The 24848-nt window shown below is 46.9% G+C and overlaps 1 protein-coding gene across 1 annotated transcript in view; it reads left to right on the forward strand.

The window, feature by feature from the left end:
• Nucleotides 1–322: 322 nt before the first annotated feature.
• CLIC6 (chloride intracellular channel 6) overlaps nt 323–24848 on the forward strand; it is a 46230-nt gene continuing 21704 nt past the window's right edge. The window contains exon 1 of the mRNA XM_039228938.1: nt 323–1387. Within this exon, the coding sequence (XP_039084869.1) occupies nt 323–1387 (1065 nt within the window). The remainder of the gene's footprint in view (nt 1388–24848) is intronic.

Here is a 24848-nt window from a genome sequence, read left to right on the forward strand (position 1 = left end):
GGGCAGGAGCTAAGAGGCCCTCGCAGCCGGGCTCCGCACCCCGGTGCAGCGAACTCCAGCACTCCAGCGAACTCGGGTCGGAATTAGAGGCTGGGTTGGAACCTGGGCGAAACAGTTGCGGTGGAGGAAGATAGCAGAAAGCTTAAATCTGGGAGAAGGGGCGCAGGGTCTTGGGGTCCAGCGTACGGCCCCGCCGGGCGCCACCAGAGCCCGGAGCGAGGCGTCCTGTTGGAAGGGGTGCAGTGGCCTCCACGCCCAGGGCCACTTGACCCATCCGCAGTGTCAAGTTAGGGTCCCCGGTGGAGGACAGGGATCTGCGGCCATGGCCGAGGCCGTGGAGCTGGAGGGGGGCCCCCCGGGTCCCCAGGGGCCGCCTGAGGCCCCAGCGCCTGTGGCGGAGGAACCTGGCGAGTCGGGGGCCGCGGGCCGGGAGGAGGCCGGCGAGGGCGCCGCGGAGGCGCCGAGGGGCGAGGGGGCGGGCGCGGCCGCGGTGAACCCGGCGGAAAGCGCCGACCCGGGCGGAGGAAAGCGCGAGCCGGAGCCCGGCGCCGACGGTGGCCCGGCGGCCGAGACGCGGGGCGCGAGGGCGGCGCAGGGCGACGCGGAGGCCGAGGAGGGCGCCCCGGGGGGCGCAGACGCCCCCCAGGGAGAGGAGGGGGAGATTGGCGCGGAGCAGGTGGAGGAGGCGAGCCCGGGGCGCGGCGCGCAGGGCGAGGCCGCGAGCGAGGTTCAGGGGGGCCCCTGGGAGCCTGAGGCCCCCGGGGCGAAAGAGAAAGCGGAGCAAGGGCCGGAGGAACAGGGAGGCAGCGCGCCGGGGGCGCCGGGGCCCAGCATGGACGCAGCGGGGCCGGCGGGAGGGACGCGCGGGACCGAGAGTGAAGCCCAGGACGGAGGGGACCGCGGCCCGCAGCCCCAGGCCGAGGCCACTGAGGCCGCAGCGGCGGAGACTGGCGGGGGCGGCCCCGGGGAGCTTGCAGGGGAGCCTCGGGGTGCAGCCGACGAGGCGGGGGTCCCGGGGACAGAGCAATCGGAGGAAGTGGCCCCCGGGGACGCGAGGGCGGACGCTGTCGAGGGAGGGGACCCGGGTGAACCCCAGGAGGAGGTGGGGGAGGCGGAGGAGGAGAGGCGAGAGCGCAGCCCGGAGGGGCCAGGCGAGAAGGTCGCAGCGCGGGCCGACGAGGGGCCCCCCGACAGCAGCGCGCATCCGGGGGCGGCCGCGCCACCTGGGGCCGCGGAGCCGGAGGCCGAGCTCAGCAACCACCTGGCGGAGGAGCGCAGCGTGGAGGGCGGGGAGGAGACCGCGCGCGTGAACGGCCGCGGGGAGGACGGCGAGGCGTCCGAGGAAGGGGCCTCGGGCCGGGAACACGACATCACGCTCTTCGTGAAGGTAAACTGAGCTTCCCCCAACTCTTAGCACAACCCCCTCCCATTTGTAGTCTCCGTCTTCCAGGTGTCCCGAGTGTCAAGAGTGTCACATCCATTCACAGGAGGGAGGCCGGACATCCTGGGCGTCTTGGAGAGATTTAAGGAGCGTTTCAGTGAGACTCGGTGGCTTGCAAACGGAGAGGTTGGGTGGAGGTAGCTGGGGAAATGGTGATGCGCATCGAGCAACCCACCGTCTTTTGTTTTGAAAATCCTAACAGGCCCTTCTCCTCCGGAGGTTATTGAAGAATTAACTTAAAAAAAAAAAAAAAGCAACACACCCTATTGATGTTCAAAGCAATTCACACCAAAAGAAGCTCTACTACTTGCGGGGGGGGGGGGGCGAGGGGTAAACAGGTTGTAATGTGAGAAGTAGCCCCAGGGCTCAAATTTCAGCCGCCCTGAGCCGGCCAGTGTTCTCAGCTCCAAAAAAAGGTATCTCTCTTTGGTAGGTAGAATCGACGAGGTCTGTTTGGAAGGAAAAGGGAAATTTATTTAAATATTAGAATATTTTTTGAGCGTTTTCACATTCATTCTGGAAGTTTACAAGATGTGATGACTTGAACATCATCTGCCTTTATGTCATATTTCAAACTTCCCATGGAAAGAGAGCAACGCTTTTGTTAAAGAAGCTGTAGGGTACGACTGAGGAAGTTTTGAGTTTAAATAGGCATTTCTACACGGCATCAAAAAGGAGAGGCGATGTCCAGTGGTAGCCGCCTCCTCGTCCTCCATGGGGATCTTGTTTAAAAAAGCCCTTTCTGAAGACCTTCGGCCAGACCAGGAAAGCAGCAGATAATAAGGCCAAGAATGTGCGTTGCATGTTGAATCGTAATCCTTCCAAAATACCTCCAGGCTTATAGAAGCCAGTTAGGACCTAAAGCTCCTTGACGGGAATGTAAGCAAATTCTAATAAGCAAAAAGAGAAATGTTTCCAAAGTGATTAACATCAGAATTTCAGGAATTGCTTGGGTGACGAGCGGGTGAAGGAGGAGAGGGCATGTGTTTCTTCACTAGGGGAAGGGGCTGCTACAGAGCGTTTTTGAAGACCCTGGGGCCTTTTAAGAGTATGCATTGGCGTCGAACCTAAGGGCACAGCCCCTCGGAAGGGCCTGTGGGAGCCAGAAGTCTGCAGGGAAGAGGAGGGAGGAGGGGGAAGGGGGAAGAGCTGAATGCCCTTGGTCTTGTGCCCCAGATCCGCTCTTGATTTAAGGAATTCCCATTGCTCTGGTCTCATGGCCACCTGATTCCAGAACATCTTTCCAACCTCTTGTTACAGTTTTGACATACAGTAACACCTTCCTACCTGTCTGCCTGTTTCCATTCTCCCCTCTCTCTGACCTAGGCCCTTGGTGATGGCGGGTGAGCTAGGAAATAATATCTGATCACTTTGTTTGAACCTGTAAAATTCTTCAGTTTATTACAGAATTTCAGAGACATCTGCACTCCTTAGCCCCGCCACAAGGCCCCTCGTGGTGTTAGTCTTGCTTCTTTGGTATTGTTTGAATGCCCCCCGCCCGTTACCCACTATGCGAGCCATATCGAACGACTTACCATTCCTTGAGCGAAACACGTTCTTTCCTGCCTGGAGATTTTGCAGGGGCTGTGTTTTCTGCCTGAATCAAGTTTTTCCCCATCTCGACTCTCTCCTTGTCCCCTGCCCCTCTATCATTGGGGTGTCTAGATTCATCATGGGGGAGTCATCTCCTCTGGGGAGCCTTTTCCAACCCCATTCTGGGTTGGGTGTCCTTCTGCTGAAGGTCCATTCACATCCTGTGTGTTTCATCTCTTCCCTTGACTGTGCGAAATTCTTCCCTCCATGTGAGCACAGATTTGGAACAAGATGGAGGTTCGGATGGGGGGCTGTCTACACAGGGTGGTATATACCATGGTGGCCAATAGTGTGGACACCACAGCCAGGGGGATCAAATCCTGGCTCTGCTGCTCTCTTGCAGTGTGACCTTGGGCATCCTACTTAACCTTTCTATGTCTTTATTGCTTATGGATAAAGTGTGGATAATAATAGTACCTACTGGTGAGGTTGTTGTGGGGATTCAAGAATTAGATTATGTAAAGCACTTAGAATAGTACCACGGCCTGGGCTAAGCATAGTGCATCCTGTGTTCTTGGGGCGCCTGGGTGGCTCAGTTGGTTAAACGTCCAACTTCGTCTCAGGTCATGATCTCATGATTTGTGGGTTTGAGCCCCGCATTGGGCTCTGTGCTGACAGCCCAGAGCCTGGAGCCTGCTTCGGATTCTGTGTCTCCCTCTCTCTCTGTCCCTCCCCTGCTCAGGCTCTGTCTCTCTGTCTCTCCCCAAAATAAATAAAGACATTAAAAAATTTTTAAAAAACCCCAACCCTGTGTTCTTATTGTTACATCTGCTTAGCTCCCACAAACTTCTATTGATTTTGCACAGAAATGGTCCCCTGTCCATTTCATCCCTCCCCCTGCCCCCAACTATTTTTTAAGGGAAAATCTCTCTAGCTATCTAATTACCTCCATTCTCTGGGGATAGGAATGTTTTGGAAAGAAAAAATAAATTTTTCTTCTCAGATTCTGCTGGGGAGATTTTGCATAGCAGAGGCAAGGGGCTTGTCGTTAATAACTTACTTTTTCTTTTTTTATGTTTATTTATTTTTGAGAGAGAGAACAAGCATGTGAGCAGGGGAGGGACAGAGCCCAATAGGAGGCTTGAACCCACAAACTGTGAGATCATGACCTGCGCCGAAGTCAGATGCTTAACTGACTGAGCCACCCGGGATCCCCCGTCCGGACTGTTTTATTCTGACATGATCAGCTTGGTGATCATTTGTGCCTGCTCCCGCTCTTGTTTTCTTAAAGAAACAGATCTCCAGGGGCACCTGAGTGGCTTAGTTGGATAAGTGGCTAAGCATGTGGCTCTTGATCTCAGCTTGGGTCTTGATCTCAGGGTCGTGAGTTCAAGCCCCACATTGGGCTCTGTGCTGGCTGTGAAGCCTACTTTAAAAAAAAACAAAGAGTGAAAAACCAGATCTCCAATCAGGGAGATTGGTTTTTAAACACTACTGTTTGATATAACTTCTGAGGGTCACTTCAGTTGTGCCTCATACGATTGTTAAAGCACCCCCTTGTTTTTTTCATCCTACAAATCATTCTAGTTAAAAACAAAAAAGACTCCAGGGTAGAAATCAAGCAAAAACCTTTCATTTATTTATTTTTAAAAAATATTTGTTTGTTTGTTTATTTAGAGAGTGTGCACACTAGCAGAGGAGGGCAGAGAGAGAGAGAGAGGGAGAGAGAAAATTCCAAGTAGGCTCCACATTGTCAGCACAGAGCCTGGCCCGGGGCTTGATCCCACGAACCAGATCATGACCTAAGCTGAAACCAAGAGTCCGATGCTTAACCAACGGAGCCACCCAAGGCGTCCCAAGCAGAAACCTTTTAGATACTTGTATCTTTTGAGTTGGCAAATTCCTACTTTTGATTTAAAATCCTTAAGTGAGTTCAAAATAGGATTTCTCTGCCAGCTTTCGCTTTCTTTAGGTTCCTTCTTTGGGCTCTACTCCATAGTAGACATCTGACCTTCTGGGTTTTGTAAACATGTCAAGTTTTCCAATGCCATTACTGGAGTCCAGAATTCACAGGTTTGTTCTTTCAGGGAGAGCGCCGCAAGCATTTCAAACATTCCCTTTGCCTTCATATGACAGTCTGGCAAACACAGTTTTAATTAATTGGCCCATATTTTATTTGTGAATTTTTAACGTTTGCGTTTTCTCTCTGTGTTTTAAAAATACATATACTGGTTGCAAACGTACCACAGAGTAAGGACACATGACCCAGTAACATGTGCTAATAAAATCTGCTTCTACTTTTTGCCACCTGGTAGTTTATAGTCCCCATCTTTGTGAAAATTCTCATCTTACTCATTTGCCATTTCATTTTATTCAGTAAGTATGCAAGAATGTATTCTTGTAAAAAAGCCAAGAACGTATAGAACAGGCCCAGGAAGCTTCCTTGAATTATCGTATGGTAAATTAATTGCTGATCATGCTAATTCATACTTTTATTTTTTACAAAGGAGTATTAATTATTTGTCATCAAATTATAGAGTAGCCCTGCAGAATATTTAGTAAGAGAGAGTCTTTTCTTCTTTACTCATAGCAAAGGGAAACAACATAATAATGTACCAACATGACAATAACAAACAACAAAACAAAATACTGACAACAAAGGATAAAGTAGGGACTTCACCAGCTGTGGGGACTTAGTCACTGAGGAAGTCTTGCTTACAGCTTTGGGGCTTCTAACCCAGTATATGTGCTTTGAGGCAGGGTCTAGGCGTGGGACAATCTGTGATATAGATTTCTTGGCAATTGTCACATGACTTAAAAAAACCGCAATGTGACCAATGAATAATCCTGGGCCAGAGTCTAAGAATTTCTGAAATTAGGTTTTTGGACACCATCTATTTAACTATTAACATGCAGGTGCTGCGGAACTCAAAAGCTTGCATTTTTCGTCGCATTTGGGTCTCTAGAGAGGTGGATTTGGTAGAACAAAGTACAACTCAAGAAAGTTGTGACCTTTGAAGAAGCGTTGTTGTTGAGAACTGCCCCCCCCCAACGTAAATAAATACATACATAAATACATAAATAAATGGAGGCAGCCAAGCAGCACCACACCACATGACTGTGGTAAGAAAGGAGGGGTAGGCCCAATGTTCATAGCAGCACTCTCAACAATAGCTAAAACATGGAAAGAGCCTAAGTGCCCATCAGCGGACGAATGGATCAAGAAGATGTGGTTTATCTATACCATGGAATACTACATGGCAATGAGAAACAATGAAATCTGGCCATGTGTAGCAACATGGATGGACCTTGAGGGTGTTATGCTGAGCGAAATAAGTCAGGCAGAGAAGGACAAATATCATATGTTTGCACGTATAGGAGGATTAGGAGGAACTTAACTGAGGACCATGGGGGAGAAGAAGGGGGGAAATGGTGGGGGAAAGGGAGAGAGGCAAACCATGAGAGACTCTTGAATGCTGAGAAACAAACTGAGGACTGATGGATGTGGGGGGGAGGGGGGAGATGGGCATGGAGGAGGGCACTTGTGGGGATGAGCACTGGGAGTTATATGGAAACCAATTTGACAATAAACTATTTGTAAAATAAAAAAAAATTAAAAACATTAAAAAAAATAAAAAAAAAAATAAAGAGGGGTAGGTATGTGTCCAGAGCAATAGCGGATTGACTCCTGGTAGACCAGTTGGCTGCAGCAATCCACACACCTTTCACCAAGAGAGAACATGTCGAGACCTGTTCTCTGGGGCTTGGTCGCCGAGGAGCTTGAGAGGGAGGTGGTATTTTCATAGTAGTGTGGGGGCTATGACTGTGCGCTCTGAAGGGAAATGGGCAAAGATGCACTTTTAGGACTTTACGTCTCCCTGCAAAATGACGTTTTTGTTACTTGTGTTCTGAGTGTCTGATACAACTTGCTTACAAATACATTTATGAAATCAGTAGAGGTGGTTGGGGTGGAAACTGAGGTCGAGCACCGTGTTATGCTAACCTCTGACACGCCTGTGCACGCACATGCACATGGTGGTGGGGGTGGTCCCTCTCACCACACTGAGTGAGGTCCGTGTTGTAATTGCTTCCCCACCTCATGCCCTCCCTGCCTGGCACGGCAGTGGGCTCATGGTAAGCTCTCAGTCAGTGCCTTTTGGTAATGATAGGCACATGGCCAGGTGGATGCCTAATCAGTTCAAGGTGACCCAGCTAGTGAGAAGCTGGATACAGATCTGTTTCCCACTGTCCCAGGCCAGCGTCTCTTCTGAAAGGGCCAGAGCCATTCTCCTCAATGAAGACATCTTGACAGCCTGGCTGCAAGATGCTGGAATCCCATGAGAGCTCTGGGAATTTGTGGCTCTGCTTTGCTTGCTGCACACGTGCCACAGCTCCAGTCCCTCACTGGGCTCATGGGCCCTGTGCTGTGGAGCCAGGGAAGTAAGTGAGCAGTCACGCCTCACCCTCAGTGTGGGCCCCTCCTCCTCCTCACAGGGGGTCTCCTTTACGGCCTTGGTTTCACATGGTCACCTGTTCTTCGTTCGGCCACTCAGATAGCCTACAGATATCTATCTGTAGATACTTTCAGAAACAGATACCCGAAGACCCCGTAAGATACCTTCAGAAACACCATACTGGGTCCTTTAGGCATGCAAATTTACCCTTTAGTGTCATGTATGTAGAAAATAAAACCCAGACTTTGAAGGAATGTATAGAGTACAAAGCTCTGAGCCATGGTTTAGGTTCAGGTAGGCCACTGTGCTATAGATTAATCTGTTAACTTAGCACATGTGAATTTATCACAGTCAGACACTGTGCTAGAGTTTGAGGACCCAATGTCAAGCAAGACGGACAGGGTCCCTGCCCTCATGGAGTTTACCAGCGAGCACAGAGGACAGACACCGAGCACTGAATGCCTGTGGTGGCAGGGACTACACTGATTGGCTCACCGTTGTCCTCTCACCCCCCAGCACAGGGTCTGGCACACAGTAGGCACCTAGTTAATGCTGGCAGGAAGGGGAAGAGCCAGCAAAGATGAGAAGGAGGCCTAGGAATACATAGCAGAAGGACCCGCAGACATAGCAGTAGTCACTAAGTCAGTGTTATTGACTTGATTGTATTTGGGGAGACACAGACTAGGACCCTCTGATGATCCCTAATACCAATTCTTTAAGATTGTTGAAAATAGGCTGCCTTCACTGTCGCTATTCTCTGAGCTCCTTTGACATTCAGCAAATACAGAGTTTTCTCCCAGAGTTGGGGAGGTGAATGTTTCAATCTCCCAGACTCCTTTTCCATCATTAATGTCTTCTATTTTTTTTTTTTTCTGACAGAGTTCTGATTCACAAACTGGGGTTTGTATTTGGGCATAGTGGGGGCCAAGGGGAGAGACTTTATCCACAATATAGACATCACCATGTTTTCTGGCAAATCATTCTCCTTCTCACAGGGAGATGGTATCCAATTCCATTTTCAGCTGGATTCTGCAAAGCCTAAAATATTTACAATCGGGTCCTTTAAGAAAAGGTTTGGTAATCCATATCTTAAACCTCCTTTGATTTGTGACCTGGGACTAGACACATTGCCTTTGCCACAAAATTGGAGTTTTATTTAGCAAGGAGGAAGAGGAATGTTGAGTAAAGAATCAGCAGTGTTTATCACAGTGAAAAATATTAAGACACTAAATATCTTATATGTATTTTTAGAAATGTTATTTTTCTGTGAAGTCCCTAATCTTGGTTTAGGTGAGGTTGAAATAAAATAGAGATTATAGGGGCACCTGGGTGGCTCAGTTGATTAAGTGTCCAACTTCGGCCTAGGTCATGATCCTGCATTTCGTGGGTTCTAGCCCTGCATCTGAGCTGTCAGCACAGAGCCTGGAGCCTGCTTCGAATTCCGTGTCTCCCTGTCTCTCTGCCCCTCCCCTGCTTGCACTCTGTCTCACTGTCTCCAAAAATAAATAAATATAAAAAAATAAAACAGAGATTATAAATATAAAAAGATACTATGAGGACACCTGGGTGGTTCAGTCAGTTTAGCATCTAACTTTGGCTTAGGTTGTGATCTCATCGTTCATGAGTTCAGGCCTCACATCGGGCTCACTCTTGTCAGTGCAAAGCCTGCTTTGGATCCTCTGTCCCCCTCTCTCTGACCCTCCCCTGCTTGTGCTCTGTCAAAAAAAATAAACATTAAAAAAAGATACAATGAAATACAATACAATAAAAAGTAAGTCTTTTTCCACCACTGAGGTCCAGTGTCTCAGTTTTTCTTCCCCAAGACAGCCACTGAATCTCTTTCCAGGGGTATTCTGTGCATGTTCAAGTTTACATGCAAATATCCTCACTGTATTAGTTACCTTTTACCATGTAATAAATTACTCTAAGACTTAGCACCCTAAAACCGCAAACATTTGTTATTCACAGCTTCACTGTGTTAGGAATTTGGGATCATGTTGGTTGGGTAGTTCTAGCTCATGAGATGGCTAGATGTTATATTGGCAGGGCTGTGGTCTCTCTCTTTCTCTTTTTTTTTTTTTTTTTAGGGCTGTGGTCTCATCTGAAGGATTGGTTGGGGCAGGGGAGGATCTACTGTCAATGTGGCTGACTCACATGACTGTTGGCAAGTGGTTCAATTCCTCACCACTTAGGGCTTTCTTCGTGGGCTGCTTTCATGTCCTCACAACATGGCATCTGGCTTTCCTCAGAGCAGGGATCCAAGAGAGAAGCCACAATGCCTTTTATGACCAAGTCTCAGAAGTTGCACACTGTGAGATCGGTCTTTTATTTTATTTTTATTTTTTAAATGTTTAGTGTTTATTTTTGAGAGAGAGAGAGAGACCACACATGTGCATAGGGGCAGAGAGAGTGGGAGTGGGGGAGGGGCAAAGAGAGGGGGTGACAGAGAATCTGAAGCAGGCTCTGTGCTGACAGCAGAGAGCCCATCATGAGGGTTGAACTCACAAACTGTGAGATCATAACCTGAACCAAAGTTGGACACTTAACCAACAGAGCCACCCAGGCATCCCTCACAGACATATTTTTTTTAAAAAATACCTCACCCAATTTTTTTTCATAAAATGTAGTACACCAGAAATACATTGGGGTACATCTTGCTTTCTTTACTTAATGGTATATCTTAGAAATCATTCCATGTTGTACCTGTAGCTCTATTAAATCCTTGTAAAAAATTTCATAGTTTTCTAGTGATAGATGTATTCTGTGGTTAGTCTCCCATGGGTGGATATTTAGGTAGTTTCCTATTTTGGTATTATTTTTTTTAACAGAGAGAAGCATGAGTGGGGATGGGTAGAGGGAGACAGGAACCCAAGTGGGCTCCATGCTCATAGCAGAGAGCCTGATGTGGGGCTTGAACTCATGAGCAGTGAGATCATGACCTGAGCCAAAATCCAACACTTAGCCTACTAAGCCACCCAGGTGCCTGAAGTTTCCTCTTTTGGATATTAAACCACCTTGTAGGGAATATCCCTCTGCACATATGTAATCACAATCACATATGGAAGCTCACTTTCTAGCAATGGTATTGCTATGGAAAAGGATATGCCTGTTTAAGATTTGATAACCTTTACCAGATTTCTTCTGAGAAGTTCCATCACAGAATGCTCCCCCGACAGTATATGGGCACCATATTTATTTCTCCAGCCTTCCCCTCCAGAGTTTTATCAAACTTTTGGAATGTCAGGGGTGAAAAAGGATGCCCATTGTCATTTAATTTATATCTCTTTTAGTGTATGTGTGATTGAGTATACTTTTATATATTTAACAACTATTGATACCTTTTTTTCTGTGAGCAGCTTGCTTATGTCCTTTGCCCATTTTTCAAATGAATGTTTGACCTTAGTTTTCCTAATTTTTATATTAAGGAAATTAGACCATTGTCTGCCATGTGGGTTGCATATATTTTAATTGGACTGTTTTGCCTATTTGTACTGGAGTAATTTATCCTTTTAGTCTTAGTAACTTGGTGGAATTGATGCACAGGAAAACAAAGGATAAGCTGTGGCAGCGCTCTTAAAATCTCCAACTTCGGAGGTGCCTGGGTGGCTCAGGTGATTAAGCGTCTGACTCTTGATTTTGGCTGAGGTCATGACCTCACCGTTTGTGGGATTGAGCCCTTTATTGGGCTCTGCATTGACAGCGCAGAGCCTGCTTGGGATTCTTTGTCTCTCTGTCTCTCTTCCCCTCCCCGCTCTCAAAAATAAATAAATAAAGACGAGAAATAAAATGATGTCTCCAACTTAATTTATTGTAATCTTTTAAAAAAATGTTTATTTATTTTTGAGAGAGTGGGAGAGGGAGATTGAAGGAGGGGCAGAGAAAGAGAGAGAGAGACACAGAATCCAAAGTAGAAAGTAAGCTTCAGGCTCTGAGCTGTCAGCACAGATCCCGACGTGGGGCTCGATCTCATGAATTGTGAGATCATAACCTGAGCTGAAGTTGGACGCTTAACTGACTGAGCCACCCAGGCACCCCAAATTTACTGGAATCTTTAAATGTTCTCTTTTACTTTATATTCTATAACTTCTTAAGTCCTGAGGGATTAGGTATTTCAGGTCTTGCCTTTCTCCCTTTCTTTTTAATTAGCACATTACATTTTATCATGCATATGCCCTCTGCACATGAATTAAATTCCTTCTTCCGTGGTAAGAATTCCTGTTCAAAACAAAGTTTAAAATATATAGATAGTGTGGATCATTTCATGCCACACTGCTCCATCTGAACACGTAAGATATATCACTTTGATCATGGCATGCCGTCTACCGGAATGAATTTGAGTCCCACACATAAAAACCGTCGTGAAAAGTAATCATCTGTGATGCAGTGATACGAAAATATTGTATCCTAGCCAGATGTTCTGTTTCCGCCTCCATCTGTTCAAAGAATTGACAGAAATTTATAGCGAATGATGACACAGCCTATTTGTAGAGATCCTGTGAATTGTGAACGACTGCTCAGAGCATACATTTAATTAGTGGGAGGGGGAGTTGAAATACTCAAATATCAAAGATCATTCAGGGAGATACTTTTGAAGCTTCGGTGGGGGGTAGCTCTATGGAGAACAGTGGCTATATACTTATTCACACAGCAAGGGAAGTCTAATCTTACGTGTTTGTGTAAGAAATCATCAGATTAAAAATATTCTCCAATTTCAGGTTTTTACTAGGTTTATGGGCTCTACCCCAACTCACTGTTTCTCCCCCTTCTGTGCTTGGTCGGCCACATGAAAGTTGAGTCTTTTGCTGCAGGGAGAAGTAAAAGCTGTCTTTCAGTCTTCCAAACTCCTGAGGGGTGTTTTGGACTCAGGTGGCTATTTAAAGGAAATGTTGACTGAGTGCCCGCCACGTATCAGTGCTTGGGGCTGGGGTACAACAGTAACAAACAGTGCTGAACACAGCCCCTGCTTTTCTAGAGCTTTCAGCCTAGAGAGTGATCCGGAGGCAATGGCTAGAGTGCAGTGTGAGGAAGGGGAGTGTGTGGGTTGAGGGGGGAGGGTGTCTCTGGAACAGGTGGGAGGAAGAAGATGGCAGGCTGGGCAGTGATTCCGGCGGCGGGCGGGGGGGGGGGGGGGGGGGGCGGATTTGGCTTCTAGATCTCCGACAGCCGGGGCTCTGCCCTTCGGCTGCAGTCTCTTGCATTTGAAGATTGTGCTGTGTGTAACGGATGGGTAAGTGAACGATGGTAATGTACAAGCATGGCTACCGCATCAGTAAGAAGAATTGGGTGTCCGTTCTCAGTGATATATTTTGCAGAATGTAAATTTGATCATCTCCCCCATTCTAAGCTAGCAGTGAATGCCTCACGTGTCACTTCGCATTCGCAGACACTGGCTTGTGTCTGAGCACAGTAATTGAACAGCTGTTCAAGCTGTGTGCATGTTGCAAATCATCCTTGGCTATTTCTATGGCAGGAGACTATAGGAAACAGTACAGTTAAAGAACAGAAGCGGGGAGATAGAGGTCACTCAGTGGTGTTCCGCTGGTGGAGGGGCCGATCTGAGGGATCCAAGGCAGCTTCACACACGTGTCTACTGTCTAGGCAGCGTGGCTGGAAAGCTGGGCTCACCTGGGATTGTCAAATGGAGCCCTTGCAGGTAGTGCCCCCAGCTGGTGGCCTCAAGACAGACAGCGAACAAGGCAGAAGGCGCACAGCCTTTTATAGTGAAAGCCACACAGCGTCACTCCCACCATAGTCTACTGGTGACCAGGCAGTCCCCAGGGGCTGACCAGCTTCAGAGGGAGGAGAATCAGACCCCACTTCTCAACGGAAGGAGGGTCAAAGAATTTGCAGCCATCTTTAACCCACCACCTGAAGATGTGATTACAGGATGTGAGGAAACGCTCAAATCATTTATTTATGGATCCAGATCTTTACTAACTTGAACTGGTTCAAGAAAATTTTAGCAGTGCCTAACAGTAGCGGAGTTATTTTTTTATATTCAGTGATGAGCAGAGCAGCATCTGTGCAGAATTTACAGCAGCAAATGTCAATATCTGGAGCGTGACACAGCAATCTTACCTTATTGCTGCTGCTTATGACTCAGAGTCATAATATATTGGTTAAAGCGGCAATTAGCAACAACAAAAAAATGCCCCTCTCATATCTGATGTGTTAATACCTCTGAGTTTTCTTAAGCATTAAATTCTCTGTAAAGTTAAACGACACAAAGAAACCATTGAGTTGCAACCCAAAACTTCATCCTGTCTGACCTTTTATGGGAATAGCGTCTAAGGCAGCCAGCCCAGGGCTCAAACAAAGGAACAAACTTGGGGTAGAGATTTAAGTCAGTCCAAGATTCTTCAAACTCAACGCCTCCCTGACACCAAAGGCACCAAAAAGGTATTGATTTCCCTCACATTTAGGAAGAAAGCCCCATGACCCTGGATCTCCAGACCAATAATGCTTTTATTCTACGCGGCTTCAAAGCATGTGACGCCTGTGATGCCCAGAGTGTCTTACACATGCCTGTGGCTGTTGTCCTAAGGGCCTCATCACACCCCTTGCGTGCCCCCACTCAGGGAAAAGAACAATGACTTCCTGCCAGGATTCCTCTTTCCCTCCACTTGCCATGGGTAGAAGTGGGCCTGGGGCACCCAAGGGGTGCTGCTGGGGTGCATATGAGGGTCTTCCTACTGTACTGCAGCATCTTAATCCCCCAGGAAAATTAGCAAAACACAAAGATAAAGCCTTGGGAGCGCCTGGGGGGCTCCGTCGCTTGAGCATCTGACTTCAGCTCAGGCCATGAGCCCATGGTTCAGGAGTTCGAGCCCCTCATTAGGCTCTCTGCTGTCAGCGCAGAGCCTGCTTGAGATCCTCTGACCCCTCCCTGCCCCTCCCTCACTAGCTCTCTCTCCCTCTCTTTCTCTTAAAAATAAAATAAACATTAAAAAAAGAGAGATGGGAAGCGTGGGTGGCTCAGTCAGTTAAGCATCCAGCTTGGGCTCAGGTCATGATCTCGCGGTGTGAGTTCAAGCCCCGCATTGGGCTCTGTCCTGACAGCTCAGAGCCTGGAGCCTGTCTTCAGATTCTGTGTCTCTGTCTCTCTCTGTCCCTCCCCTGCTTGCGCTAGCTCTCTCTCTCTCTCCCTCTCGCTCTTGCTCACGCGCTCTCTCAAAAATAAATAAACATTAAAAATTAAAAAAATATATATAAAGCCTTGGGCAGAATGGGTCCGGATTTTCTCCTCTCACAGAGGCTGGCCACACCCTCTAGGGGACAGTCTTGCTGGCCGGAAGGCAGGATCGCACGGCCTTCTGAAAGGGGACCCAAGCCTCTTGCTACGCGAGGACTGCTCGGGACTCACGTTCTCAGAAGCAAAAGGAGGTGTGGGGGCAAGTCTATGTAATTGGCATGGTCTCCCTTCTCCTTCATAAGAATAAATGGCTGATCTGCAGAGATGACAAAGAAATGACTGTCAAAGGGCACCTGGAGTGGCCTAGGTCTCAGCTCGAGGCCCTCCTTGTCCATGTATTATAGTTATAGTAATTATATGGACTAGACATTTGCTGTAGTAAACCCTGCAGACAGGTTGCTCTGTCCATCACTGAATATTTTTAAAAAACAATAAATAAGTAAATAACTCCATTGCTGTTAGGCTCTGCTAAAATTTTCTTGAACCAGTTCAAGTTAGTAAAGAGCTGGATCCATAAATAAATGATTTGAGCGTTTCCACACATCCTGTAATCACATCTTCAGGTGGTGGGTTAAAGATGGCTGCAAATTCTTTGACCCTCCTTCCGTTGAGAAGTGGGGTCTGATTCTCCTCCCTCTGAAGCTGGTCAGCCCCTGGGGACTGCCTGGTCACCAGTAGACTATGGTGGGAGTGACGCTGTGTGGCTTTCACTATAAAAGGCTGTGCGCCTTCTGCCTTGTTCGCTGTCTGTCTTGAGGCCACCAGCTGGGGGCACTACCTGAAAGGGCTCCATTTGACAATCCCGGGTGAGCCCAGCTTTCCAGCCACGCTGCCTAGACAGTAGACACGTGTGTGAAGCTGCCTTGGATCCCTCAGATCGGCCCCTCCACCAGAGGAACACCGTTGAATGACCTTTGTCAAAGCCACATGGAAAGGAAGGATCATGTAATTCAAAGCCTTGCCCATCCAGATTCCTGACTTATGAAATCATGGGAGATTAAAAAAAAAAAAAAAGCAGCACTCCCTGCTAGATTTGGGGTCATTCGTTCATTGCCAATAGGTAACTGGGACGTGTGGCTTATGTGCCTTCTAAGCTGGTGAAATCTGGATGAGGCAAAAGATAGGACCATGGTGGGAGATACTGAAGAGTTTCAGGCAAGTCCAGGAGACAAAGGAAGGTTCCGTGTGGCCACGTCTTCCGTCTGCTGCGTGCAATTTTTTTCCCTCTGCGGGCACTGCAGGGACTGGAATATTCTCATCCATTCAAGAACGCAAACCACCAGGGTATATAAAAACAGGCTGCCTTATTAAGCAGGCTTTCCAGAACAAGATATTCCTTTGTTGTAATAATTCCGTGTGAGAATTTTACAAGGAAATAAGCTTTTCATGTCCATGTAAAAGCTTCAGTTGGTATCAGGCCATATTATTAAATAAGGATTAAAAATAGCCCTGGAGTTTTTAAAGCATAATTCGTATACAAGGATAAATAGTAAGTTCCATTTTGTTCGTCCGTGTACTTCTTATGACTTGATTCCACCTACTGTGACAATGAATCTGAACACGGCTAAGCCTTTGGCCAGAATTTAAAGCTAAGAGCAATTTGATTCGGTGATTAAGCTGTGTGGGTTAAGGGTGGCCAACCACCTAATCCATCTAATAATACATCGATTGTTATGGTGGTTGAAAAAAAATAAATACTATACATACCTGGGAATGTATTTAGGATTAGTAGGCTTTTTGAAACGTTCAGATCTATGTTTCAAAAAGTTTTAAGACCAAAAACATATTTCTTAGGGTCTAGTATAATGATGAATTAAATTGTTCTTAACGTTCTAAACGTATGGAAGAATGAGAAGTACATTTCAAAATAGAGCATATTTTTGCATGTGTGGCCTGGATGAAGACACTTAATAAACATAATATATTAATATGGTGCGGCCAATGGACCCATCTCCCCACTCCACTGGGGACAGACAGCCTAACCCATTGGCTGGATGTGCAAACAAAATCAGTCTTGAAAACTGTTACCAAGAGTCCAGGCTTGTATTTATTTAAGAAAAAAAAAACCTCAATTTTTCTTTTCTAAAATAAGCTTTGCTGCACCGATGATACATTTTTCCTTTATAGGCTTACAAGAAGTGGGACGCCGAAGATTTGTGCCACAGGATACGCTAGTGTAACAATACACTATACCGACAAAGCTAAGAAAGCAGGGTTGGGGGGAGGGGGCTTAAAGACTTTTCATTCCTCATGAGTGTGGTGAAAGAGAGGGTCTATCTGTTTGACTCCCATTCTGCAAGGACCCTTCCTTCCGCTCTAGAGTTTGTTAGGGGTGCCTGGGTGGCTCAGTCCAGACCTCGGCTCTCAGGTCATGATCTCACAGGTTCGTGGGTTCCAGCCTCGAGTCGGGCTCTGTGCTGACAGCTCGGGGCCTGGAGCCTGCTTCGGATTCTGTGTCTCCTTCTCTCTGCCCCTCGCCTGCTCTCACTCTGTCTCTCTCTCTCTCTCTCTCTCAAAAATAAATAAACATTTAGAGTTTGTTGATTGTTGTTGCTGGCTAGCCTGTTGCACCACTAGATGGCAGAAGAGAGAAAGCAAGAGACAAGACAAGGGGCCCAACGGGTGGTTTTCCATCCAAGGAGCATTTCCCTCTGCCTTGCAGAAAACTTAAAAAACCAGAAGCCTTATGGATGGTCCGTATCTCACAGTGTTCAAGGCGATAGTACAGCTGGAATCATTGGAATCTTTGGCTCTTTGCCTGCAAGCAGCCGATACAGCCCTTCCCATTGACCTTGGCGGCTACCTTGGCACTATAATCGGTGGTGATAACAGGCGCCCAGCAGGCCATGACACGACTCTCGGCTCAGCTGCCCACCGGCCTTGTTACCTCCCAACTGCAGGTGGCCTGCTCCCCCGCCCCACACTGCGAGGCTCCATCCTGCACCTAACCGAGAGGTGGGGGGGAGAGCCCGTGAGGATTCTACTTTGCCAGCATACACCACAGAGGAAGACGGGAGAGGGCGATGCTGAGCTGAGAAAAGCTTGTGCAGAGGGTGCGGGCAGAAAAATGATCAGATCTCAGCAAATGGCTTGTCTTGTACCTGAGATGCAGTAAGACTGGCTTCCCTCGGTTCTCAGGGAGACCCCAAAATAGGGATTCCACCATCTGAGCAGGGGTGTCGACCGCTGTGGCTGCCACAGCAGAATCTCTCCCAAAGAAAGAAGCTTTCCTGCTTTTCTTGCACCTTACAGAAATTGGGAAATTAGCCAAGAATTTAGTGCCTTGGGGACTGGAACTCTCTGTTCCATTTCTACTGGTTCTTCCTCACCTTGTCTCTGTCACCTGCTTAAGGGGTTTATATATCTTTTAGAACACTGTTTCCTTCATAGGCTCCTCCTTCCCCAATTTGGTGGTGGTTTGGTTCTATAAAAGGTGCTCCATTAGTTCTTGGCAAAGAAAATAACCTTTTGTTGTATCGTTTCCGTGGGAAAAATCAGTCAATATATCAATTCAACTCACATCATCTTTCCCAGGAATGAAGTTTCCTTATTAAGAATGTCCTTCCCCTAAAAGGTATCAGTGAGTCCTATTTCAGGAATGAATATTTTTTTCAAACCTGTAGTCCAGATTTTGAGAACTACAAGCCTATGGCATACCTTACTCTGAGGACTTAGGTGAATTAGCTATTCAAGTTTGTAGACTGTTATTAAGTTCTTACTTCCTGCACCCATAGCATCTGAATACAAATGGAAAGAGTTAAAAAAATCCCCTGAAATTATTCAACTTATTCATGGAGGATACTGTGTGAAGTGGGTTTATGGTTCTGTATTTCTCCAACACTATCCACTGTAGACGGGATTTCAGAACGTTCTCGACACAATGGGTACCAACACTAGGTCAGGAGTAGAGTACAGCAAGCAAAACTCCAGAAGCTAACTCTACTCTGGTTGGGCTTCTCTTCTGGCCCCAAGGTCACACTGTCCCCTAGGCCTTGAGGATGTGTTGACAAGTCAAAAACACTGGATGCTTCTATACACAATGTGGTAGAGTGCTGACCATCAGTGTATTTTGGGGATCACCGATCCATGGATTGACTCCTGTGTTCATTCGTTGGCTCGGCAAGCATTATTAAGCATCCCAAATTTCATTTTATTATTTCTTTTGTTTGTCTTTTGGAATGGGATTTTGGGTTTTCTGGATAAGGGCACCCAGTGTTTTCTGCCATTTTTACCCTTGCGCCTTATTTTGTTGAGAAGATCTTTCCTTTATTGAAAAGAATGGATGGGACAGTGTTAAACCAATCTGTTCTTAGCAACCTCTTCTCTCGGCATTAGTCAGAGGGTCCTTATGACCACGGTTCTGGGGCGGTTAGTGTGGTTTGGAACAGGAATGGAATCCAGGGGACGGGAGCAGGTCTGGTTTAGATGGTGCCTAAGGGTGGACTGGACAAGCTGAGGGACATAGCCCACTTAGGTCCCATACCTAAGACCCAACCCTTTAATCTCCCAAATGCCCTTCTTTTTGTACCTGTGTAGATGCCTTTATTTCAGCAACAAGTGAGAGCCCTCACAGAAGCCTGAATATTGGGCACCTGCTTTCATTCCCATAGGACCTTTCTTCCCCATAACTCGGGGCACTTTTATAAAGTTGCCTTCAGTGCAGGGGGTGTGGGGGGTGGGTGGGACACCTGGCGGGTGGTTCAGAGGGAGAGCAAAGGGCTCACTCTGCTGTCCCTCCCTTGCCCGAGGGAGAATTTTCCCCACATTCCCATCTCTAAAGGCCTGTCCTTGCCTCTTCCATGTGAGAGCAGAGAGAAGAGTCTCGAGTTCTGGATTCTCCACTTCTGCTTTGGTTTCCCCACCTCTGGTGGTTGTGGTCAGATCCACTGTTGGGAAGAAGTTGTCGATATTCAACCCAACCCAACACAGGTGTGTTGCAAGGTGGCTGTCCTCAGAGAAGGCCAGGTTAACTGGTGTTAGCAGAGATTTTCCTCAACCATCTTGGTGTTTTTCCTTTGGAGATTGGGAGGTGGGTGCAAGGAAAACCGGGGAGAGCTTTCTAGGTCTTCATGCTTCAGGGCACGTTCCTTGCATGCTGCCATCCATTCCGAGTACCATTTGTTATGATCATTTTCTCCTATTGGTCATTTCCGGTTCATTTTCTTCTATGGAAAGTGCTGTAGCAAGGTTCTCACTGGGTGCATTAAGGGGTGTGAAGTTCTTCCTTTTTCTGAGAACCGTCCGGAGGGGGGTTGATGTCGGTGTTCCTCAGAGTTGCTCGGCACCACTCCACGAGACCCCCAGCGTGGACTGCAGCACAAGTGTGTCCAAGGCTGTCGTGCCCCGTGGCCTTCTTGGTGGCCCCTGGAGAATTTTCTTTTGGGTTCACTTACCTAGGTTTGGTAAGAGCTTTCAGACGGTTCCATTTGTCGACTCTGACGTTTCCCTGGTGCATTTTGATTTTTGATTTGCCTTCAACACAGCGTAAAATGGTGCTCCTTGCTGTCCCTCGACCCTCTGAACAGATGCCCACGTCCCCTTTATCCAGCCTTCCTGCCTCTGGCTCTGCGGTCGTGGGGTGAGACAAGTTTCTGCTTCCTTCTTCCTTCAGAAGACTGTCCCCTTGGGGCGCCTGGGTGGCTTAGTCGGTTAAGCGTCCGACTTTCGCTTAGGTCATGATCTCGCGGTTCGTGGGTTCGAGCCCCACGTCGGGCTCTGTGCTGACAGCTAGCTCAGAGCCTAGAGCCTGTTTCAGATTCTGTATCTCCCTCTCTCTCTGACCCTCCTCTGCTCACGCTGTGTCTGTCTCTCTCTCTCTCTGTCCTAGAAATAAATAAAAAAATATTTAAAAAAAAAAAGAAGAAGACTGTCCCCTTGTTTCCCATTTCCTGCAAACAGATCATGGGAGGTGGTTTGGGTTCCACAGGGGCATCTAGACCCTTGTAGGCTCCCAAGGGGGCTGGGGCAGGGTGAGGGGCTTCTCTGATCCTGCTCAAGTGCACGGTGGGTGAGGGCAGAGCACGCCTGGATACCCACGGGCCCAGGATTGATCCCAGGTGATCGGTAGCATCCCCCAAATCACAGCCAGATTATCCTCACCTCCCATTTTCTCCCCGAAATGGAAAGTGCTTTTTCCTGTGCAGCGAATTTACCTACAGGCCCCCTAGTGTGAACTCTCTCCAAGTTATTCTGTACAAAGAGTCGTATTTTGTTGCCTCCTCTCTGAAACCCAGTTTCCCAAGCCTTACTTTGCCACTCAATGTAAAGCCGAAACACGGCGATTCTGAAGGAGCCGGACTTGCCTGGGTAGGATTCAGGGTCATAAATGAACATCTTTAGAAAACTCCAGCCTCTCCTCGTTGTCAGCACGTCTGTCTCCACGGGGCAGATGAAGTGACTCAACACCATGACATTGGACTGCTGCGGCCACAGGATGATTTGCAACAAATTAGGGACACCGGGCTTCCTGGCCGCTTACCATAACTGCCCCTTTTTGAAAACAGGAGCCTCGGAATGGTTTGCTCCTGGGCCGGTTTGTGTTCAACCGTGTGAAGCTGATCTCTGGCTCACTGTCTTTTTTTTGAGCAAAAGGGTCAGGGTTAGGGAATCCTGAAATAGTATAGGCCCCTCCTTCTTTGTTCCCAAGGGTGAGGGTGGGGAGGGAGTTACAATATTTGCCAAAAAAAGCATGTGGCACAGAAGTGACTTCCTTATAATAAAGCCAGGGCGTTAGTCTCAGCCTTGGCCAGCCTGTTTGGTGTTTCTCCTTGTCTGGAGAGAAGCTCCTGCCCTTGGCCTTAAGCCACAGGCATTCTCTGTTGTGTGGGTCAGGCCAGGGCGTAGAATACAGCTTTAGGGACTAGCGAAGGGAAATGGGGGAAGGTAAAGCTTCCAGATAATTCTGTAATGTCCAAAGCCCCCAAGTCTCCCCATTTAAATTGCCAACATCTACAGATTGGTACTGCGTGCCTCTGCTCCCTGACAAGAACTTTAAAATTCGGCACATGTCCTAACTGGGACCTAGGAACTCCTGAACTTGTAAGGAACTCACCAGAGGAACTGCAAGGAAATGCAGAATAAAATCTAATTGTTACAATTGAGCATAGTTCCGGTAACATTTTGTCATTTTAATAAACTCAGTATATACATATACATATACATATACATATACATATACATATACATATACATATACATATACATATACATATACATATACATATACATATGTATCTTGGACTCTGACTCTGATTTTCTTGGTTTTGAAGCTTAAAGCCAACCTTCCCTAATTTATACCTGATGGGATTTTGTTTCCCCTGTTGATTCTTTTGTCTCCTCTGGCCAAAGCCCGATGATTGTCTGGTTTGAGCCCAAAGCTTATGAAGCCTTTGGTTTCTGTTTAGTCATGTGGCCTTACCTTCTGATCTCAGTGGGAAAACAGGGCGAGTCTGGGAAGATCAGCAAGTTGACGTTGGCTCCGGTTTCTTATTAACCACAAAGATATAGGACAAAGTTTACTAAATTTGCATTTAAATAAAAACACCGTCCCATTGCACCGTTGATCTGGCCTGGGGTCCCCTAGTGTGTTACGCAGTCACATCTCTCCTTTATAAGAAGTCATGTTTTGTGCTGGGAGCCCTTCATTTGTTTACTGTTCTTGTTGAAGTGCAAGAACCATTCAGGATTAATCCATTATTCCATTAGGCACAACAACTACGGGCGAAGCTGATTACCTAATGCCTACAAATGGCTCCCACCTATGACCCTCGGTTGCTGTTCTTCAGTACCAGGTGTTTTTTAAAAAAATCATTTAAATATAGTTGACCTACAATGTTATGTTAGTTTCAGGGGTACAACATAGTGATTCAACAGGTCTGTACATTATGCGGTGCTCACCACGGTAAGCGTGTTCACCTTCTGTCCCCACACCTTATCATGGTATCACGGACTGTATTCCCTATGCCGTACTTTTCATCTCCGTGACCTATTTATTTTATAACTGGGAGTTCGTATCTCTTAATCGCCTTTACCTATTTCGCCCGCTAGTTCTCTGTATTTAAAAGCCTGGTTTTGTTTGTTTGTTCGTTCATTTGTTTTGTTGTTTTGTTTTAGATTCCACACATCAGTGAACTCAGGTGGGATTTGTCTTCCTCTGACTTATTTCACTCAGCGTAATACCCTCTGGGTCCATCCATATTGTTGCAGATGGCAAGATCTCATTCTTTTATGGCTGAGTAATATTCCATTAGAGTACATCAAATGATTTAATTTGAAATTTTGAATATCCTTATAACTCTAGCTGTAGTAATTAATATGGCTTCTCAAAAGTGCCTCGAACCTTCTGGAAGGAGATCTGACAAGCATAACTTTATAAAGTGACATTTAATAAAACAAGACAAGAGTATTGATCTGGTTTTGCCTCTTGAGCAAACCCATGTAGGAAGGTGTAGAAAGGGTCACCAAAGTGGACATTTTCATGTTGTGTATTAGGAAGTGGGCAGTGTCAATTTGTGGGAAGGTTAGCGGTGGCTGGGGCTGGTGCCCTCCTGGGGAAGAGAAGAGTAAGCACTACCACTTATCTCAACAGACTGTGGCTTTTTTCTAGATGATTCTCTGAGATTTAGGCTTCTGTGGAAAGCTGGTGCGGGCATCTTCCAGATCTCACAAATCATGCTGTGCAGGTGATCCTTTGCCTTTCACCTGAAAAACTAACCACAAAGCTTCTGATTTCTGCCATCTTTTGTTTTTTTATTTTTAATTGTTTTCTAATGTTTATTTTATTTTGAGAGAGAGCAAACGAGCAGGGGAAGGGCAGAGAGAGAGAGAGGGAGAGAGAGCATTCCAAGCGGGCTCCACACAGAGCCTGGAGTGGGGCTCGATCTCATGAACCGTGAGACCATGACCTGAGCCAAAACCAAGAGTCGGATGCTTAGCAGACTGAGCCATCCAGGTGCCCCTGCTGTCTTTGAAATATTAAAAGGAAAGCATCCTAAAATCCTCAGTCATCCTAAAAACTCTGTTTCACAAGAATTCGCTCAATAACCCTTAAGATAGTTCTGATTAATTGGCTAGTTCAGCCTGAACAAAAAGTACTATAGAATTCCTTGTCCCCTTCCCTGCCCTGATCAGTAGAGCTTTCATATGTTGGTCATTGAAACCACCTGCTATCTCTGAGGCACTAGACTTTCTTCTCTGTCCATAGCTCTGGGCCTCTGGCTTCCTTAAAACTTAAAAACATTACAAAGAAAAATAAAGAGAAAGCAAGTACCTTTTTTGTTTTTCAGGAAGCTCCATGTTTTTCAAGACTTTTGCAAAAGAGCTACAGAAATCTGAGCAAATTGGGAAAAGCTGAATCAGGACACTTCTAGAGATAATTAGAATTTTTTCCCCCATTCTGCGGTGCCTAGGAAAGAAAGAGTGCCCTCTTTGGTGCTTTTAATGTGAGGTCTAAGAGGAGTCTCAGGGGTAGGGAGACCAGTGTACCCTAGTTTATCCAGGACTTTACTGTTTTTTAAAAAAATATTTTTTAAAAATATTTTTCAAAAATGTTTTAATTAATCAATTAATTTATTTTTGAGAGAGAGCATAAGCAGGGGAAGGGCATGGGGAGGGTGGGGAGGCAGAGGATCTGAAGTGGGCTCCAGGTTCTGCACTGATAGGCTTGATAGCAGTGAGCCTGGTGTGGGGCTTGAACTCATGAACCACGAGATCATGAAGCTGCTGTTGGATATTCAATCGACTGAGCCACCCAGATGCCCCAGGGCTTTACCAATTTTAAATAAAAAATCCAGGTAGCTGGAAAGCCCTGAGTGTCTGGCAGATTAGGAAGGTTAACTCCCCTACAGGAGCTAAAAACTAACTCGTGATGTTTTCCATCAGAACCTAGTTAGGGATGGATGGGGTAAAAATGAAGGCAGGCAGTCTGAATGTGCATCTCAAGACCACTAGGGGGCGCCATCAGCCTCCTGAAGTTGTTCCACAGCATGATGCTGTAAGGGCCTTTTGAAAAGGAAGGTTCTAAAATCCCATGTGGGGCTCAAACTCATGACCTGAGCCGAAGTCAGCTGCTCAACTGACTGAGTCACCCGGGCGTCCCCAGGGCATGCATGTTTGATAGCCTTAACCCAGCTCCATTTTCTGTCCCGACCAGAGTTTGTCCTTTGCACTTCCTTCTAATATGTATTTTCTTCTTATTATGGATTTTCCCCAAGCCACCCTCCATCCTTAC

The sequence above is a fragment of the Hyaena hyaena genome, unplaced genomic scaffold, assembly GCF_003009895.1.
Source record: "Hyaena hyaena isolate Hyena2069 unplaced genomic scaffold, ASM300989v1 scaffold_2, whole genome shotgun sequence".
NCBI lineage: Eukaryota > Metazoa > Chordata > Mammalia > Carnivora > Hyaenidae > Hyaena > Hyaena hyaena.